The sequence below is a fragment of the Nannobrachium achirus genome (genome assembly GCF_963921795.1).
Source record: "Nannobrachium achirus genome assembly, chromosome: 12".
In the NCBI taxonomy this organism is placed as follows: domain Eukaryota; kingdom Metazoa; phylum Chordata; class Actinopteri; order Myctophiformes; family Myctophidae; genus Nannobrachium; species Nannobrachium achirus.
Genome location: NC_137832.1, coordinates 47,296,201 through 47,317,760, shown reverse-complemented (window position 1 = coordinate 47,317,760; position 21,560 = coordinate 47,296,201). Strand labels below are relative to the sequence as shown.

The 21,560-nt window shown below is 41.9% G+C and overlaps 3 protein-coding genes across 3 annotated transcripts in view; 2 read left to right on the top strand and 1 right to left on the bottom strand.

Moving 5' to 3' along the window:
• Positions 1–31: 31 nt before the first annotated feature.
• Positions 32–1,402, bottom strand: LOC308295908 (ruvB-like 1; the record flags this gene model as incomplete). Its single annotated transcript, XM_080738979.1, has 1 exon — positions 32–1,402. One exon carries the CDS (start codon positions 1,400–1,402, stop codon positions 32–34), a length of 1,371 nt encoding a protein of 456 aa, XP_080595105.1.
• An 8,947-nt stretch (positions 1,403–10,349) lies between these two features.
• fsta (follistatin a) lies at positions 10,350–15,981 on the top strand (the record flags this gene model as incomplete). The annotated part of the gene is made up of 6 exons (XM_080738262.1): positions 10,350–10,440; positions 11,761–11,952; positions 12,183–12,401; positions 12,716–12,940; positions 13,554–13,784; positions 15,893–15,981. 6 exons carry the CDS (start codon positions 10,350–10,352, stop codon positions 15,979–15,981), a joined length of 1,047 nt encoding a protein of 348 aa, XP_080594388.1.
• Positions 15,982–18,292: 2,311 nt separating this feature from the next.
• Positions 18,293–21,560, top strand: part of ndufs4 (NADH:ubiquinone oxidoreductase subunit S4) — a 29,516-nt gene continuing 26,248 nt past the window's right edge. Inside the window, exon 1 of the mRNA XM_080739279.1 lies at positions 18,293–18,396. Coding sequence (XP_080595405.1) covers positions 18,314–18,396 — 83 coding nt within the window. The 5' untranslated portion in view covers positions 18,293–18,313. The remainder of the gene's footprint in view (positions 18,397–21,560) is intronic.

Below are 21,560 nucleotides of genomic sequence, written 5' to 3'. Positions count from 1 at the left end.
GCCATGCTGTAAAAGGTGGGCATTTAGACACTCATTTCATGAATTTGTAATGCTGGTCTTGGAGGATCTTTGCAGAGGACTTGGCGTCATAAAACAGCTCGTTAATTTCCTCCACCTGTTCCCTTTCAACACTATTTTTGCCCTGGACTCGTCCCAGCAGGCTGGCTGGGGTCAATAAATACAACGCATACCTGAGGGTGGTCTTGTCGCCAATCTCTCCCAAATGAGTAAGCGCATCGTCGCTGATATTGATGCCCTCAATCTGAGCACGGATCCTAATGATCTGTTTCATTTCCTGTAGTGGGTACGGCATGGTACGGATAATCATGACTCTGTCCAGTAAGTCCAGAGGAATTCCGTGAGGAGAGCTGATATCCTCTGTCCCCCTGACGAGGCAGTTGCCCCTGTTGGAGGCAAAGACAACAATTGGGGCAATGGTGCTCTCCAGGGCCCGATGGAGGTAGGTAAAACATTCAATGTCCAACATGTGCACCTCATCCACAAACAGAACACCAGGAACTAACTCAGCCACGCCCTGGTCGATGTAGCGGTTCACCACCTTGTTAATCTCTGTACGCAGCTTGTCTGTGATCTCTGTCTTCTTGGGCTTCATCAATTGTCCCATCAGGGAAACAATGTCCTGCCCTCCCTGGGGTCTGGCATTGGCAATGTCCAGGTCATGTAGTGTGACGTCTTGGATGATCTCTTTCTTCTTATGGGCGTCACCTTTGGGCAGTGGTACATATTCGTCTGCCTCCAGATCAAACTCTGTGGCAAAGGTGTCACAACGACCTTGTCTCTTAACGGCTCCGGTGTTGGCCTCAATGTAAATGACGTCTCCCACTTCCACACGCTCCTTTTGCAGACTCTCATAAATGCTGGGATCCAACTTGAGTTGCTTGGTGCCCTTGGCAGTCTTTAGCCCAATGATAACGTGGCTGATGGTTCTTCCATTACCTCCCATGGAATTCTTTGTCTCACTGGGAGTCAGCTCTGTCACCTCCCCCTCATACACTTCCTTTGACTCCTTGATACGCAATCCGATGGCCCTCCTAAAATTCTCCATCAGCACCTCTGTTTTCTTTATCTCTGATGAGTAGACCTCACTGCCTACCATGGGGCAGAATGGGACCTTGTTGCCCAACTCCTGAGCCATTGCCAAAGCAAGGGCTGTCTTTCCTGTGCCTGGAGGCCCAGCAATTAAAACTGCCCTTCCTGCCATCTTCTTTGAGCGGATTAACTCCACGATGATACCACAAGCCTCCCTTGCCTCCGCCTGTCCCACGAGGCCAGCTGCTGTCTGCTTAGCATGGCCGGCCTCGTCTAACCCAAGTCCTTTCACATGACTGTGTGACGCGATCCGCTGAGTCTTCGTGGTGCTTTTCACCTCCTCGATCTTCATGTTGTGTTATGCTTGGCAAAGGCCCGATAGATGCCAGCGGTTCCGTCTATTGCACTTTGATCTAACAGCTCGGCTGGCGTGCAAAGTCAAAAGAGGAGCACCTGTCCAACAGATATGAATATAGATATTGAAAACGTTTTAAAAATACATTGAGCAGAGTTTAATCAAAGAGCTTATCAAAGTGTTTTTATGACAATCTTTTATGTGCTATTTACATGAACATTTGATGACGTCACCCCTCCAACGTGCTCTGATTCGACAGTGTGTGTGTGTGTGTGTGTGTGTGTGTGTGTGTGTGTGTGTGTGTGTGTGTGTGTGTGTGTGTGTGTGTCGTCATGTCTTGGCCATCTGGCCAGTGATGTATATCGGACCAGTTACCCATATATGGAGACCCCTGTTACCCATATGGAGATCCATGTACTGTATATGGAGATATGCTGTGAGAGCCCAAACATGCTCACTCAGTTATTCGTTTCATCGTTTGTGAAAGTCCTATGATGTCTATGACATCTGACATCATACATACACTCCCTTTTATGCCCATACATGGAGATCCCTGTCTGTAGAACCAAATACTTCCTATATAGTGACATCACTGCAGCTAAAAGACTCAGATTCAGCTTCCCACCGTCCTTCCATAAATGGACAAGACTGACGCCATCAACATGACCTCATCAACATGATGTCAGAGATCCACAGGGAAGCCACACTTATTACTTAGAGTGCGCAAGTACTGTGTTTGGTTCTGTCTGTTTCCAGCTGTCTGTATCTAGCCAACAGTACAAAGGCAGGGGTTTTAGACAATGAGGGAGCAGCGTTCTCGGTGACGTCACCACCAACAAGTGCGACCTGATATAAATAACAAGGCGCAAGTTGGCAACTTACCCACCCACATACATACAGACAGCACTCATCATCACCCTACTTGTCGTTTTCTTCGGAAAGTGAGTGCACAAGGCGCAAATTGGCACCTCGACAGAGTGCAGTCTAGCACTGCGTTCGGCTGCGTATGTATGTCGGTGTCCTTTTTTGTTTAAGCCTGTGGCCCAATCAGGGACCAGCATTTCCGGCAACGTCATCATTAACAGCCAATGAGGGACCAGCATTCCTGATGATGCCAGTGGTGATGTCACTGGGCATCGCCAGTGGTGATGCTAGTGGTGAGCGCACCTGTGTTGAGCGCACCTCGTGCACACACTCTGCTGGCGCACTAGTAGGCCATACATGGCCGACTTGTGCACAATGTGCAAGTTGGCACCTCGACAGAGTGCAGTTCTAGTTAGAGCTTTTATTACTTGCGCCAGCAGAGTGCGCAAGTAGGGTGATGATAGCTGTCGGCGGGTATGTGAAGTGAAGGCCAACTTGTCCAAAGTAAAGTCTCGCTTGTACGTCCTGGGGTGCCTCTGCCAAGGTACTATATGAATCTCCATGCAACACTCTTTGCGGCGGCTGAATACTGTACCCCAGCCTGGTGTAGAGGCTGACATTGATTGACAGAAGCCCACCCTTGTGTTCTACCTGCCAGTCCTTGTCCCGGCCAGGCTCTGATTGAAAGGCTCCTATTGCTCTAGCAAGGAAAGCATGTAGCATCAGACAATAAAATAAAACAATGCTGTTTAAAGAGACTTCTCTCCTTCCCCCCCTCCTCCAAGAACAAACTACCTTGATCCCTAGGCCTAGAACACAGTACACCATCAGTAACTGTAAAAGGACATTGTCTATATGTGATATTAAGATACTTGCTGCATGCGGATAAATATTTTCATCAACGGACAACAACACACCCAGGACCGGGGAGACGGCGTCAGAGGAGAAGATCTGCCACGCCGGCAATGGACTGCTGAACCATTGATGTGGGTCTGCTGCTTCAAAACACCTATGAAGAAATGGGAATTGGCAAACAGCGAGTGGAGCTTGAGCAGACTACCAAACACAAAATAATCACCACCTGTCACCTATAGACTGTAAGTCTATTAGACATCTAATCAACGTCTAGTCTAAGTTTAGACGTCTAAAACACTTTCGAATCTAGACCTGTAGACCAATTTTAGACGTGTGCTCAGTGGGTGACGTCACCCATTGGTTTCTACAGAGCGTAAATTAAGCCTATTTTACCATTGTATGGGTATCCTACATAGTCTCGAAATAGTACCGGATATGAAGGCTATAGGCTATTGGCTGGCTATCAGCTTGCTGAAAAAGGAGAAGAAGGGCAAGACAAGGGTGTGACAAAAGGGTAGCCACGCCCCTCCTACAGCATACTTACTTTATCATCAATTCTAAAATAAATTGGACCATATTTTAACAAAACGCATATCATGGTGATTGAAACAAGACATTAAACTAGCGACTCGAATCATAAAGTATTTATGACAATGCAAGGTAATAAAATCGTGTGTGAAGTTCGGCAAAACCCCATTCACTTGAATGGAGCATAATTCTTTTTGGTACCAGCAGGGGGGGAAACAAGTTAAACTAGCGACCATTCGTAGGAACTTCCGGGTTTGTATATAGGAAAATAAAGAGGTTTGTATCGTCTTAATTCTGCGGAATTCCCCCCCATATTCCTGGCCCCACCCCCAGCTTCCTGTTCATATCCTGAAAGGGCGGAGGCTGAAAAAGCTGGCCTGAATAACCACAGTTCGCCTCTGCAGTTAATTGGAGCGATGTGCAAAAGTTCTAGTCCGGGCTTCCTGGAAAAACTAAGGGAACGCTGTCAGTCAAGGTGACTACTGGCCAATCACAGCGTGTCTTTTCCGGGACTTATCCAAGGACTACAATTCAATTCAACAGAGCCAGTTCCGATGTTGCGCTGCTCAGCTGTTCTTACAGGCTGCATACGTAAAGACCAGCCCCCACCTGCCTCTGATTGGCTTACCGACGCGTGAATCAAAACAGCAACGCAGTTTCGACAATGGAACAAGGGGGGAGCGCTTTTTTTCGGTGGAGATGACGGAGGCACGCCAGCGTTATATTATGTTTCAAAAATATTTAAAATATTTTAGTTTTTTTCCTCTATTTTTTAAATACCAAATATTCAAGCTCACAATGTGTCGCAATGTGACACATTGTGAGCTTGTTGATCTGCTATTAATGTAAATTTAAAGTAGTAAAACTGAGCCTAGTTGCTTCTGTTGGGCTTATTTCTTTGGCAAAATCTGGCAACAGACAATTCTATGTCACTTCCTTACTTGGGAGGAAGTGAAAAGATGTTTTTGAAGCAGCAGACAGAGAAAAACTCTTTAGCGCCCTCTGTAAAAGAACATGGCAGCCTCCATAGAGAGGGCCAGGAATATGGTGAATAGACTTCCATAGGCCTCTTTGATGAGGGACCTGAGAAAAGAGTGTGGCTGCACGACACTAAACTGGACATCTGATGATGACACACGAAAGATGATGTCACAGAGGCCATTGGTCTTCATACACTTCTTAAAGGAGTAGTTCACCCCCAAATTGACTTTTTTACTCTTGACTTTTACTCATGCCATGGAGACTTGAGTTCAGTGATTTTTTTGTTTTTGTATTTGTCGCATTCCAAAAAATGTATCATAGGAAATTCACCCGTCTGCCTCCAAATAATATTTTTAGTTTTTTGTTGCATTCCTAAGACAATAATTTGATTACAATAAATGTACCCACAAATGTATTTGGGTCCCCATCCGGAAAGAATGGGGGTACATTTATTGTAATCAATTTATTGTCTTGGGAATGCAACAAAAAACTAAAAATATTATTGAAATCAAGTCTCCATGGCATGAGTAATCAACAGAAAAAAAATCATTTTGGGGTGAACTACTCCTTTAAGTGTATGAAGACGCTGGCTCTCTCTGGGAGAAGATAATCTATTCTAGATGTAATTGTACAGCTTCTCCACCAGGTGTCAGCATGGTATAGGCCCTGAGCATCTGTTCACCATTTCTTCATTGCTCATGGAAAAGTCCATCCTGGAAACCCTAGTGATTTCATTTCTATCTCTAAAAGGATACCATATATCTATATCACTTTTTCTAACAGTCAGATATCCAAATATTTGGCTTAGTGTTTCCTTTTGTCCTTGAATGTTTTCTGATTGTAGCAAATAAATTAGCATAGACCGACCAATAATGGTTCCAAAGTGGAACCCAATGGACCTGTATGGCTATGGGTCCATATTACATTTGTTCACTCTGCAGAGTTACAGACCTGTAAGGACCCATTTGAAACACCCCCAAGGCCAAAGGGTCTCTGGGCCACACTTTGAGAACTACTGACAGATTTAAACCGTAATAAGCGGCCTTTGGTGCACAGTCCCCAGCCTTCTTGGATATGGCAGTTAATATGCCAAATAGCTAAGCTCTAATTCTCAAGGCAGTTTTTGCAAACATGCATCCCATGTGTGAACGGTGGAAATGTTGGAAATGCTTCATAGCAGTGTTTCTCAAACTTTGACATTTTGTAATTTGAAGGTCTCACCTTAACTTTGAACTTGAACTTCTGGGACTCTAATTCAGGGTCTTCATGGTGGCTGGAATAAATTCAACATTATAATTAGTTGGTGATACTCCACTATCACAAAGGGACAATTTATAGGCCTACCCTTTGATATACTACCGTCGGTCAAAATAGAAAAATAGAAATGAAAGAAAGAGTTTCATGTCTAACAGTAAATGTAAGGTGATTTTTTTGTTGTTGTTGGCAATGAAAAATTAAACTCAAATGCTGGGCCTGACTATCCATGCATATTATGTATTTGATCATGTTTCTGATAACCAAATCATCTTTCTACGCAGATCAGGCCATGATCATCATTTTGAGACATCTGTGTCATTAGATGAGCTCCCATGAATACGCACACAGCACTCATCCTCTATCCTCCTCAATAACCCTATAGAAAACATGTCCTACGCCAGGCTTTCCCAAAGTGGGTGCCGTGGCACCCTAGGGTGCCGTGATGCCAGTCTAGGGGGGCCTCCGAATAATTTGATAATATTTGGAATGCATGAATATCACTTCAGTTTGACCACTTAGACCCTCTATAGTAAAACAGACCTGATTGGCACTGTACTTGATGAGTTATTTTTTCATCTACCTCAACTCTCTTCACCAAAAACAGCAGAGCTACAAGCTCACAACGCATCACAACGTGACATGTTGTGAGCTTGTAGATCGGCTATCTTTGGTGAACCTTCCCCCAGAATAGGAATCCATGGGGTTCAAGTGGTTAAACGTATACGCTAAAAAGTTATTTTCAATCTGTTCTAATTAAAACAGATTTTTCACCGTGACATACCGTATCTCAGGTGGAAATATATGCATTTACGTAGTGAAATATGACATAAGAGTCAAAGAAGTTTGAAAACACCTTTCTCTGTACTGGACACACAAAAAATAACACCTAGTGTGAAGTCAGCGGTGCTATTCATGAGTTAATTTCATATAAGCTTTCATGAAGCTTGGCCAATGTGACCCCGGGGCGTATAACAAACTTTGGGCACTTTGTGCAAAGATGTAGGCCAGATGTAGGCTTCGCATCCCGCAAAGCTTGGCCAATGTGACCCCGGGGCATACAACAAACTTTGTGCTCTTTGTGCAAAGATGTAGGGCAGGCCAAATGTAGGCCTGGACAAAGCCAGATGTTGGAGCTTAGCTCCTTCCAGGAGCACCGCTCAAAAATCTATTCCTTCAAAATGCTGTGATGCATTTCCCCCCTTTCACATACTATCATACGCACACCAATCCTGAGTCATTACAATAAGGAACTTTTATTAATAGCATGAAGAATTCTGAGATATTTTCAACTTGTTTACAGCTTCTGTACTTTCTATATATCAAGTGTTTTTGTGTCTTTTGGTCTTCTTGAGTCTCAGCATATCAGTGTAACAGAAGAGCTATTACAGTAGGTGAGATATAATTACATTGTATGTAGTGGGAAAGCCCTTACAGCTGTGGTTCTCAAAGTGGGGGTCATTACGGGTTACAGGGGTTCCCCAGCCAAATGAGTTATTATAACATTAGTTTGATACTTAACCCCTATTTTATAATAGGCTATTAAAAAAATAGCTGTGAACTTGTAGATCAGCTATTTTTGCCAGACCCATGAAATGGGTAGGCCTACATAAGCAAATGTCGGTCTGTCTGTCCGGGTTTTCTATATAAAGGGTATATATGATGATGACATGATGATGACATGCCCACAAAAGGCATGATGTCATAAATGATGATGACAGACAGGGGGTCTGGCACAACCAGGTTGACCTGGTCTAGTTTTTAGAGTATTAGCCAAAATGTATTTGTGCTCATACTGTACACATAGAGTAACTGACATCACAGACCGAATGGCCCATAAAGGAAATGATATCTAACAGTTTTCTCTTTTAACTATTCATTTTAGATAAAAAAAAAAAAGGTTTTACTGAGAAGAGTTGGCTAGATATACCTATAGTGACACCAATCACAGAGAGATGCTGTATAGATACAGGTATAGATTCATCCTCTCTGGGTAATTGTAATTGTGTTGTTGCTAGGCAACCAGACTATTGTTCAAGGTCCTTCCGAGAACTTTTATGTCTCCTACAGTAAAATCCAAAAATCCCAAAAGTCCATTGAGTTCAATGGATATTTTCTGTAAAACCCCCAAAGTCCATTGTGTTCAATGGATCTTTTCTGTCCCTTTTCTGATTGGACAATAGTCAGATTTACTATAATTGCTCACCAGTGCATTAAAGTGTTCTGAAAGACACTGTCAGGAGTGTCTCATCCAATTTCTGGGCCCCGAGGACAAGGATTCACTGTGGGCCCCCCTATGAATGTTATTCATAGGGAGGGGGGCTTTTCAAGTGCCCACACCTTGGGCCCTATAGTAACTCAGTCCCACTTTGTGACACCCCTGGACACTGTCATGTCAAAGTAAACAGTAGCCTTCTCAGTAGGGCTACCACAACTATGACATTTTATGTGACGATTGATTGTTACACAAATAATTGCGATTAACAGTTTCATTGTGTTTTTGTCACTGAACACTGGAGCATATGAATATGTGTATGTTTTCTCATGCCAATAAGCCCCTTTGAATTTGAATAAAAAATACTTTTCTGTTTGGCTTTGAAGTTGCACAACAGGGCAGATATGACAAATAACCTAAACATATACAAAGCAATGACTGGCATATAGTGGAAGTAGCCGATCTACAAGTTCACAACGCATCACACTACTTCCACTACTTTTTGTATAAGTGTTTGAAACTATATATCTCAACATGGAAATGATTATGATGATTATGCAAAATAATTACCTCAAATAATTGTGATTAGACGATTATGTAGGCTAATAACTGTGACAAGCCTACTTATGTTTCTTTGGTAACTGTATAGATTATGCTCTATAGGATGGTGCACTGATTTCACATCAAATATGGAAAGAAGACCTCTTTTTTTTTTTTTTTTTACCCCAAAACAGCATGGTCTACTCACAGTAACTGTGAAATATGATTTCCAAAGTTAAAAGTTTTCAACATAAGGTCCAAAGCTTTCTAAAATGCTATGTAACTTAATCACTGTTATTAGACATACATTTGAATCTGCTATTCCTCTGAATTTATGTGAATGATTTGTGTGACTTAATATTTCTAAGAGTTATTAAAACATGTTTAAGCAGGTAGCTTCCAGTAGGAGCCAACCTTTAACAGAATAGATGGAAACTTTAGGTGCATCAGCATGTTGCATTGATAAAAAAAAATGCTATCACTCTCCCCACATGGCACAGGCTAGAGTCTAGCCTGCCTGTGCCATGTAGGGAGAGCGTGCCTATGCTCATCCAACTCTGTCTAGCCGCTATGCGCACACGCACACGCGCGCACGCTCGCACACACACACAATATGTAGGCCTATATGCCACTGTACCATGACTTGGTGTGAATTTGCCACGTTTGAAGAACATAGATAGCCCTCTGTTTTACAGCAGTAGCCTAATTGAAGATATCATCGTGTCTTCATAATATAGGTCTTTAGCCTTTAGGCCTACTTAGGCCTACCCAATTAAGCCAATTTCTGGTGTTTGGCCCACTGTTCTTTGCCTGATGGGAAATAGTTCGTTTCCGTGTCTAATTAATATGAAGCCTTGTTGTCTTTAGTTGTGTAACCAACGTTTCGCTGAAGAGGTCGCCGGTGGACTTCTGAAAGAGTTTGTGAAGGGACCACTGCTATCCAAACTCAAGCAAGCCCCTTCAGAAACAGTATTATATATAGTTTAATAAATAAATAAATACTATTATTGACCCATGAGAGGAATTAAAACAACACAACACACTTCTAATGGTTGGATATAGGCCTAATGCAAAAATTTTGATACATTTAACCAAACAAAAAAAAGAGCCTATAACCATTTTAAGTGTTTAAGCACACACAGTGTTTAAGCACACACAGATTTAAAACAAGTAGCCTACCATGCTTTTGACTCTTTCAATCACTTAGGCTAGGCTACTGTGTGGCCCATACTTTATAGGTCTATATATTTTTTAATTAATTAAATCATGGCACCATCAAAACTAGATTCTAGCTATAAATATATGCGGACGCATTTCATTTGATTTGTTCTGCGGTGTATGCTTGTGCAGTGCTTTAAATCATATATCTATGCTTGAACACTAGGCTAGCCTAGTCGGTAGGCTAATGTGTTACAAACTTGTAGGCTACATTTTTCATATTCTTGAAGTGTTGTGGGCTGTGGGTGGGGAGAGAAAGTTGCCTCTAACGATGTCACCTGATTGAGATTGGGGGGAAAAAAGAAAAGGGAAAAAAAATCTCCCCACCCCCACAGAATAGGAGACGCCCACCAGAGACAACCCGAGACCCCTAGATTAAAAGAGAGGCTGCATTCTCAGACTGACACTTATTCAACACTGCCACCTTAAGCAGATTACTTTTGCGCTGCCTGTGTCAATAATATACGTGGTTCACTTTGCCTCTCCATTATGCTTAGGATGCTGAAACATCACCTTCACCCGGGCATTATTCTATTGCTTATATGGCTTTGTCATCTCATGGAAGATCAAAAAGTTCAAGGTAAGCTCCTCATCATTTTTTCGAGGGGGGGTGGCAATCTTCGCATATTTTGCAAAACTTCGGCTGTTGTCAATCTGCAGGGTGGCTGGGTGTGCATGGGTGTACGGATACATGCTGGAACCGTTTCTGTGTTCAAACTTTTTTTTAAAGTCCAAGTTTCTATTCCTCCTCCAACAGACAAAACTCCGCCAGACAGTGCGTGCGTTAAGTGTGCATAACAGGTGCCATATGGGACACTTTAAAGTGATAGGCTAGGGTGGCAAGTTTTGCAGCCCTTGCGAATTAAGTGCACAGACCTGAGCCTCCAAATCGAGTTGAAAGCAACGGCTTTCGATATACTTAAAAAATATATATTTGTAGTGCAAATCTACTACTTTTTGAATGGATTTATTTAGCCTATCCAAACAATTAACAACCCAACAGATGATAAGCACACATAGGCTGTATAAGTTTATGGGGCATGCTTTTAAATTAGCTCTGACTTCCTTGTCTAAACATAAATATATCGAAGGCTATTTGCTTTTTAAATCACTTTTTTTTTTAAAAGTATGACAGTTGTTTTCGTTTCCGTCATTTTGTGTTTGTATTAATTTACGGGTCAATTAGTCTATGTTCTCATACGTACGCCCCCCACAACTCAATGCATGATCACTTGGTCTGTCTGTGGCGTCACGTCTGTATAATGCTGTTGTCTGCTCAACCCACGCTGCCTATGCATTTCGTATAATAATGTCTTCGCAGTCTTTTATATAGCATACATTTTCATCAACATTTGCTTTGGTTGGCAGAACTTGGCACTTTAGGCAGATAGGAAAAATGATTGTCTAGTTGTGTAGGCTAATGTCTGGGCATTCAAGACGGATGTGGGTTTAGCTCTATCACCTAAAGACAGCGCGTTTCTGATAGGCTGTTATTTAACACTGTCTAGACACTCCACTTTCTGCGCAGTGATAATGAGGCCAGAAGAATAAAAGACAAACATCCACCCCCCATAATATTCTCACGTTTTGGTTCTTTCTTGGCATTGCAATATCCTATAATAAGGGCTGCCGGTTACTGACTGCGCACAGTAGACACGATGAGAGTGTTATAGGCTATAACAGTCTCGCAGAAACAAATCAGACAAAAATAATAGCGGGGAGGGTGAAAAGCAGGGGAGGGGGTGAGCGTCTCAGTCAGATAATGCAGGCTGCACGTGTACGCGTCTGGGTCACCGTTTCCAGACGTTAAATACGACGTGTGTGTGTGTGTGTGTGTGTGTGTGTGTGTGTGTGTGTGTGTGTGTGTGTGTGTGTGTGTGTGTGTGTGTGTGTGTAACAGCTGGCAACTGCTGGTTGCAGCAAGGGAAGAACGGAAGGTGCCAGGTGCTCTACATGCCTGGCATGAGCAGAGAGGAGTGTTGTCGAAGTGGACGATTGGGGACGTCCTGGACAGAGGAGGATGTCCCCAATAGTACCCTCTTTAGGTGGATGATCTTCAATGGTGGAGCCCCCAACTGCATACCTTGCAAAGGTGGAGGTGCACTCATCCCCCCCCATTTCAACATAAACATAAACACTTAGCTATGCATATACTGTAGCCATACCTATTATGGCACATTTCAATTATCTGCCAGTTTAAATTACAAAACAAGCCTATCTTCTGTGTTCTCTGAATCAAAGTGCACAACATCCAAAAAATGCAAAAAATCTTTATTTAGCGTGCATGTAAAAGTAAAACACAGACGGCTTTTTATTTTTTAGAAACCTGTGACAATGTTGACTGTGGACCCGGGAAGAGATGCAAGATGAACAGACGGAGTAAGCCCCGCTGTGTGTGCGCACCAGACTGCTCCAACATCACATGGAGAGGACCGGTCTGTGGCTCAGATGGGAAGACCTACAAGGACGAGTGTGCTTTGTTGAAGTCCAAATGCAAAGGACATCCGGACCTGGAAGTTCAGTATCAGGGGAAATGCAAGAGTAAGTAAATTCTACTTGAATGCTTGAGTTGAGTCCAGTGTTAATTTACAAAATACAACCAAAAGGATCATTGTGGCTCATGTCGTGGGTCCATTTGGTTCCATTTTGGCACTTCTGACCTGTAAGAGACCTTTTTTTTGTACACAGCTAAATTAAGGATTTTTCTGTTTTGTTGGCTTATTTGTTAGACATATCTGATTGTCTCGAATCCAGTGCCCTTCACTTGTAAATTCTAACGGAGCCTAATTTAGCTGAAGTTTACATCTCGGATCATGTTAACAAACACTCCCCATTTTTCTTTCTTGGCTTGACAGAAACGTGCCGTGATGTCTTGTGCCCTGGCAGCTCCACGTGCGTTGTGGACCAGACAAATAACGCGTATTGTGTGACGTGTAATCGGATTTGCCCCGAGGTGACGTCGCCTGAGCAGTACCTGTGTGGAAACGATGGGATCATCTATGCCAGCGCCTGTCACCTGAGAAGGGCTACCTGCATTCTAGGCAGATCCATCGGAGTAGCATATGAAGGAAAATGCATCAGTAAGTCTGCAACAAGAGCTTCAGCATGAGACTGTATTCCCTGAGTGTCGCCTCCTTTATTGGAGATGGTTTGAGAGCATATTCCTCTTGGCCAACTTTGCAGTTATTCAAAGTCCACTTTTTTTCCCCCAACATTCCTCTAGGAAGGGGGTCTGAGAGTGTTCTGTAGTTTTTGTTCATGTTTGCTCAAGACATGATGGACATCTTATTGTTTCCTGATGTTGGCAGCACTCATACACACGCACATTTGTGCAAGCACGCGCACATATACAGGCAAGGAGAGAGGAATGGAGAGAGCTGAAGACAAGGAGCTGCAGGGTGAAGGAGACATGCAGTCAGCCAATATCTGAGTTAGATGGATGATTATAGTAGCAAATCTAAACATGTGCAGCATTAGTCATTGTGACACCAGGCATTGCCAAGTATATGATATAATGCCTTTTTCACACTGCAAGGCCTAACCCTTATAAAACACAATGCAGCGTTTTATTGCAAGCTCAGTCCTCCAAGGTACACCGCAGGCGTACATTTAGCAGCCCATAAAAACAGTTTGTGGCGATCCGTCTAATCAGAGGTTTCCCCCCTGTGATGAATTGTCTCGTTCTGCTCCTAGAGGCCAAGTCGTGTGAGGACATTCAGTGCAGTGCAGGGAAGAAGTGCCTGTGGGACGCCAGGATGGGTCGGGGACGCTGCTCCGTGTGCGAGGAGAGCTGTCCGGAGGGTCGGACAGATGAGGCGGTGTGCGCCAGTGACAACACCACATACTCCAGTGAATGTGCCATGAAGCAGGCCGCGTGCTCTTTGGGAGTGCTGTTGGAAGTCAAACACTCGGGATCTTGCAACTGTAAGTAAAATGACAAAAGAAAATAAGAGAAACCACCCCCCCCCCCCCCCACCACCACCACCACCACCCACATCCCTGCCACCAAGCAAAAGACAATATTCTGCGTTGTTTCCCCCAACACAACCTCCTCTCCAAGAATCCCCACCTTCAACCCCTCCACCCCAACCTCATGCAAACTCCCACCCCGCCCACACCAAGCACAGCTTAAGCAAGCAGAAAGGACATGAGAGTGGAAGAACTTGCATGGTGTTGTCTTTGTTGCTGGCTTTAGTTGACTCTTTATTTTTTCATTTTTTATCTGCAATTCTTCTGCAAAACAAAATAACAGAACGGTGAATAAACGAGCATACATCTATATATGAAAAACGAAAAAGACTTAGTCGACGGACTCTATTTTGGGAGTCTGGGAGACACTAACTTCATCAAACTAACACAAATAATAAAAGAGACTAACTTTTGTTTGCAGTGGAACAATCGTGATATTTAAAACTTTAGTAAAGTTTATGACCATGCTAGTGACCTGCTAGAGCAGGTTGCCTTAAGTTTCATGCAGTTTCTTTTTTTTCTTTTTTTTTGTCAATAGTGTTTTTTATGATAGTGGTCATTTCTTTACAACTTGTAAATGCCATGGTCACATTGCTAATTTCATAGAAATGGTGTATTTATGTTTTTGTTTTATTTTTTATTTTTGTTTGTTTAGTCTTTTTTTATTTTGGCTGTAATCAATCAATTCAAAATGCACTGCCTCTTGTGACATACACCGCACTGCCAACATGTCAGTAAGAACAGAGTACATTTGCCTATACTCATATAATGTGCATAAGGTGATTGTAACTTTGGTACCATTATAGAGATGATGGATTTGGAAGTTGATATTCATGCAGACTACCTATTTCTATAACAGGGTGAGCCGTTCAATTGCTCACAAAGTTTGGGGCAACCCATCTAATTGATCAGTAGCTTCAAGGAGTTATCAAATTTACATTCCAAGTTGGTATGACTATCTGATGAATCTCTAGATTTCCATTGTGAACTCATCATTGTTTTTTTTTCTTTTCTGACTGAGTACCTTAATGTGACGTGCCTTAAGGTATATATACTTTAATCCAAGGGACCAACTTTATGATCACCTCATGAGTCAAATATAAATGGCATTTTACCGTATGCAGATTAAGCATAAGTAGCTTGTAGAACAACATTCTTACTTCTCATCTCATCATTAGAAAAAGTAACATCTATCAGCTGACATTTGTTGTTTGTGCTGTTTCTTGTGAATGTGTTGTCTATCCGAATATGTATCAGAACATAACGAATCCTTTTGGATTGATGAGGGACTGCCTGTTTTATTTTGTCGTTTTTTTGTATTGTCACTCTCGCTATTGCTTGTGTGCTTTTTTTTCATGTCCAATGTAAAAAAAAAAAAGAGAGAAATCTGTAAAAAGAAAAGAAAATACCTCAGTACTGTGTTGATGTCCTCTGGCCTGCTTGCTAAGGTCAGGCTGCGACACAGAGAGCCGTCCCACCTAGTAGCAGCAACTGTATGTTTGAGTCAGAAACAAAAGCTAATAATCATAATTATACAGTATAATGATAATAGCTACCATAATTATAGTAATAATAATAATAATAATAAGGAAAGATGCAAATCCTGAACCACAAGAGCACTTTTGTGTGTTATATGTGTCTGCTTTCAGGCCCAAAAGAAACCTGAGCCATTGGACCGTTCCCCGTCCCCTTTCCAATCCCACATCCACCCCTTATCCCCACCACCACCCCCAAACCACTCCACTCCATCCCCACCCTCCCTTCCATCTTCACTGCTTTTTTCTCTTGTCGCAGCCCTGACTTGCTAGATCATGTAAATGGGAGTTGTATAATTGGGGATCGCCACACTAAATTGCAGACTGCCAACAATACTTCCCATGTACACACACATTGATGAAGAAAAAGAGAAAAAGAAAGGGGAGGCTGTGTACTGGATGCTTTGCAGTGGGATCATTTTTTTGTTTTTTTCCTTCTTCTTTATGCTGCAAAAACATTCATTGATAATAATCTCAGCTGTTGTGGTCCATATTCATACAACAGCTGCCATGTATTCTCCCATATAGCCATTACAGAAGACCAGGAGGAAGATGAGGAAGATGAGGACACAGACTACATGACATTTGTCCATTTATCTTCTATACTGGATGGATAGGCCACCATCACTATAGCGGAACAGCCCTAGGGCAAGGAATCATGTCCATACTGTACATTATGTGTATGCTTATTTATTTTTTAAAGAAAAAAGGAAGTATACATATAGTTCAGTCTGCTAGATGTTTATTTATACTGTGTTTTGTGTTTTATAATTTATACATTTACAATGTCAGGCTTACTATCTACCATGATATATTGTGTTACCACTCATTTCCCCTCCCTTTTTGTTGTTGTCCCCTTTCCTTTCTTTTTTTATGATGAAGAAATATATTTGTCCAAAGAGAAGCAGTGTTATTTATTTGTCATGTTACCGTGTAAGTATCCTCTGCAAGCTGTAAATGGCATTCCCTGAGCTGTAAAAATCTGCTTGTTGCTGTCAAATCTTTATCACAAATGTTTATGTCACACATAAGTAAGATGCATGTTTAGGCTGTGTGTTTATTTATTGGGAATATATCAATCATTTTATGTACAGAAGTGTTTCTGGTTTGTTTACAACTCATAGTAATAACTGACCAAAGGGATTCTCTCAATGGTTCTGCAAAGGCGCAATGTACACAAAATCTTCAGCGTTAATTTAACTCTTGAGAGTGAAGGGATTGAACTAAATAATGGACCAGTAATATGGTCCATTTGGTTCCATTTGTACGTGGGTAAACTGACACTGAGGATTTTACAGTGTAGATTGTGCAACACGGTGGTAATGGAACAAGAGAAAGAAGAGCCATTGTGTGTGTGTGTGTGTGTGTGTGTGTGTGTGTGTGTGTGTGTGTGTGTGTGTGTGTGTGTGTGTGTGTGTGTGTGTGTGTGTGCGTGCGTGTGTGAGTGTTGTTGTTTTTTGTTTACTCTTCAAGACTCTTAAGTCCTGTAGCTTTGTTTCCCTATGGAAATGTCAGATGTCAACCCTCGACATTATTCACTATCATTGTTTTTGATTCTCCACAGTAGTTCAGAGACGATTTATGGATAATACTTGATTTTCTTTTGTTTTGATTTTCTTTTCTTTTTTTAAAATATATGTGCCATTAACATTTGTGTGCTGTGTTCTCGCCAATGTTTTTCTCCATATTGCTCTCGCGGAGCTAAAATAGGATAACATACCGCAGTACTTAACATTATATCAAACTTTATCGTTTTGCTTATTTCAACATTTTTCCCTCAGAATGCATATTTTTTTTATTTCGAAACATCACAAGGAAAATACAAAATTCAGTTATGAATATATAGTTTTGTATTTTTTATGTAAATGTCATATGTACATACAAAGTTTGACGGTATTTGTACAGATATGAAGAGTGAAACAATAAAAGTTTTTCCTTATTCTTTTGCCTTAATTGACTACACCACATTATTGAGTTATATGACATGACACAGGCCTACTATACGTAATAGACCAGTAAGTAGTTCATAGATTCTGTCCACTGGACTGTTCCATTATGATATTTTAGTTTTCAAACAGGCTAACATACAATAAGAGTCACTAATAATGACAGACTACACTTCAAGTCACTGATAAAACTAAATTGAACAAGTGAAGAGTTGGCCCATGAATGTTCTTCATAGGGGGAGGGGGTTTAACCCATTTAGACTGGTGAACGCATCTTTTTTGTGCTTTAACTATTGAAAATAGCAGATCAACAAGCTCACTGTGAGCTTGTAGATCTGCTGTTTTTCAATAGCTAAAGTATAAAATAATTAAGGCCCCTCCACCTTGGGCCCTAGTAAAGCCCTTTGCACACAGGCACGTTTATCCGTACGGATAAAACGGACAATTTCACTTTTTAAAAAGAAAACAATGATTCTCTACGACCTCATGCACACCAGATCCGAATTGGCCGTGCGACGAGTGGCTGCGGCCGTGCGTTTTTTTCTCGATCGAACCCAGTTCGATTCGTGCGTCTTGTCGCATGCGGTAAAAAACTCATCACTCCTCACTCCATCACTCCGCAGCGCCGATTCCGCACAGCATTGCACACCAACTGCAATGCGTTTTATTCATGCCGCAAACGAAAGAAACGCAACTGTCCTGTGTGCAAAGGGCTTAACTCAGTCCCACTCCCCCCCCCCCTTGGTTCGCCCCTGCTGCCCTGCATAGTTAGTTTAAAGTTAGAAAATCAGAAAGAAACAAAGAATCAGAGTTTCTAAATGTCTGACTATAAACCAATAAACAACAAACACCCAAAGAGCACTCTTTGGATTTACAGACTTGACTTGGACTATTATGAGGTGACTGTGTAGTTTGGTTATTGTGAGCGGACTGCAATACGGTCACTTTCAACATTTGCTTTTTGGCCACGCCAGGATTCCGTACCTCCGTATTGACAATAATCATGGCGTCCTCAATGTCACTTCTAGGCTTGGGACGGATTTCTGTCATCAACGCAGCCACAAAAGTGTTCCTGAATCCCGCCAGGTAGTTGACACGTACCTTTTCGATTTGGCTATAGTTATTTGTGTGCGTCGGTGATTTTATTTTTGTCTGTGTAGGCTGTGTAGGCTGAAGCAGACAGTTATAGGCCCTGACAAGTTAGCCACTATCGAGCTAATCATGCTATGTTTTGTAGCCTAGTTATAAAGCTATAAGTAACAGTTGGTATCCACTCACGGTTTGATAAAACATGGTGTTTGTTTACCATATTATGTTGGTCGTATGTTTCTATTAAGAAGTGTACTGAATAAGAAGTATTTCAGATTTTCTCTCTGTTCAGCTACAGCTAACTGAGCAGTCTTTTTGTGGATACAAACTAGATTGATTTATCTAAAAGGTTTATATACTAGTCGTCATTACAGGGCACACACTATTTAGCTACTTATTCACGAGGATGTATGTCAGGTAGGTGTTCATTGTGTACGCATTTTGCCAATTAGCAACTTGAACTTGACTAGACATCAGCACACACAACACAATAACACCATTGCAGCATCAAGGTGACACGCTTTGGTGATTGGTAGTTTGGTAATATCATTTCTGCCTCATATTTGTGTGTGTGTGTGTGTGTGTGTGTGTGTGTGTGTGTGTGTGTGTGTGTGTGTGTGTGTGTGTGTGTGTGTGTGTGTGTGTGTGTGTGTGTGTTTCCCAACGGGTCTGTGGTAGATGCAGAATAGACAAAAATCTAATCTTTGCTTCTGGGGGTCCCTTTGCGATGGGGGTCCGTGGCCAAATACCTATCATTATGGGGGTCCTTTACATGACAAAGTTTGAGAAACAATGATAGCAACATCATTTTTTTTCAGGAAAACTGTTAGGATTTAGAAGACATTTTTAGAATGTGCCTATCAGTGGTTAAGGACCCCAAAAATGTGTTTTTGGCAGCGGACCCCTATATCTCAAATATTTTGTTCCACGGATGGACCCCTATCACAAAATATTTTGTTCCATGAACCCCCAGAAGCAAAGATTAGACTTTGGTCTATTCTGCATCTAGCTTAAGGCCACAGACCCGTTGGGAAACGAGTTTGGGTCGACTTTGTTTTAGCTCGACCTTTCATGTATTCACTGTACTGTAACTCGTGAAAACGTCTCTCTAAATGGGAGCACGACGAGTAGTACCACAGTCGTGGCTTAGTTCTCAATGTGGCTCAACTTATGTCCATTGAGGGGAGGGCATTATTGTATGCAGCATATGATCCCATCTGGAATCAATGGGGGGTAAAGTTATTGTAATCAAATTATTGTCTTCGGAATGCGACAAAAAAACTATAAAATAATTATTGAACTCAAGTCTCCAAGGGAGAGTAATCAACAGAAAAAAAGTCATTTTGGGGGTGAACTACTCCTTTAAATATGATCATATATCGTTTTTATGGTTAATGTTTTCATCGAAAACGTCATAGATTGCTTTATGGTGTGTATGTAGGGATGGGACGATAATCATTATTGTTTGGCGTGATAAAAAAGGCTCACAATAATTGTATCGTGGATATTTAAATTTATCATGAAATGATCCTCCGTCATGCACTGGGATCAATTCACCTTTTATTTGCCAAGCTTCATTTCTGGTACCACTTAAACCCTCCAGAACTGGTAAAACGGACCTTTTAAATTTAAATTACATACTTAATAGTCTTTTGTTCTTTTTTACATATAGGGTGCGCGTTTGCGCGTCCGCCGGAAAACTTTGCTTAATTAATTAATTAATTATTTTTGCCCTCAAAATATTAAGAGAAGTTGGATAAGAGAAAGAGAAGTTGCTTATAACATCAAACAAAGCAAAATATATTTAGATTTTTGAATACATACATTTTCATTTTTGCCCTCAAAATATTAACAAGTTAGTGTGATGATGGAAAATATAAATGGGATATTTGAAAATAGCTGATCTACAAGCTTTACACTGCGAAACATGAGCTTGTAGATCAGCTATTGTATTTGTATTTCTTTTTAAATCTTGAAATAAATATTCCAGTTACTTTTAAGTACCAAGCGCTCTTATTTTGTTTTGAAGTCCACCAACAGGTTAAAAGTGGGTAGTCTACTTTTATTTTGAAGCCTATAAACTAGGAGTAACAGGTTTTCCTTCGTCTGGCTTGTTGAACAATAACATACCAAACTCTGCAGTTGTGCTCAGCTGATGATGACCAGTGATTGGACGTTCAATACACTATCATCGGTAGCGTATTTTTCCGCTGCTATTTTTAATCTTACATATGAACCCAACGTAAACTGTAAGCTTTTCACACGGAAGGCTTTATTCTGCCCCTGCACAAATCCCACGATGCTGTGAAAATAACTCGCGGACGTAGAGTGGTGCTTCTCTCATGCAACAGTGTAGCTTACACAGTACACACCACCGCCCGCCCGCCCGCCCTGGAGTTAAATCATTGTGGAAGTTTTTCTTTGTGACTTGAGGCTAAAGATGAAGGTTTAAAACAAACTATTCAACCCTTGAAAACGTGAGGTACACGGCCGTGGCTGCCTTTAACTGTTTAAGACACGCCAGGCTTTCCACAGCGGTCCGAGGAGGAAAGGCTGCATTACTTCATTGTGCGCTTATTGCTGTGGTGACGTTTAACTTTTCGGACGGTACGCTTTGACCAGGCGCTGGACATTTCAGTCCGGGCGGGCTGCCCGGCCTGAAATGGACTGCCGGAAACCCTGCTCTGGTCCATAGCAGAGTGTTGTATAGAGAGAGTGGCGTCACTCCCGTTCACTTCATGGGGCCAGGTCTTCCACGCACACATCTATTGGCGTATAGTGACAAACCGCGAACCGGAAGTTTCCAGAATGCATTGAAGTATATGAGGTGTAGTGACAATGAACCACATGACCAGCACTGTTTCTGACCCCGCAGTGGCAGAACTCTCTGATTAGACTGCAGCCTATGTATGTATGTCAGTGATGATCCGGTGTACCCGCAGGAAAGGCTGCGCCCCCTCTCGTCTGTAGTAAAAATGAAAAATACTGTTTCTCTACTCTCCAAAACAAAGGTTGCTGCTGGGAGTTGAAAATAGTGGAAGCATTCTTCCACCGGATGGAGACACTACTTCTTCTAGTTTTTTAATCTTCGCTATCGCCATCACGGCACCAAGCCAACTCACTACTGCCGCGCAGGTCAGAGGACCGCATTAACAGGAAAG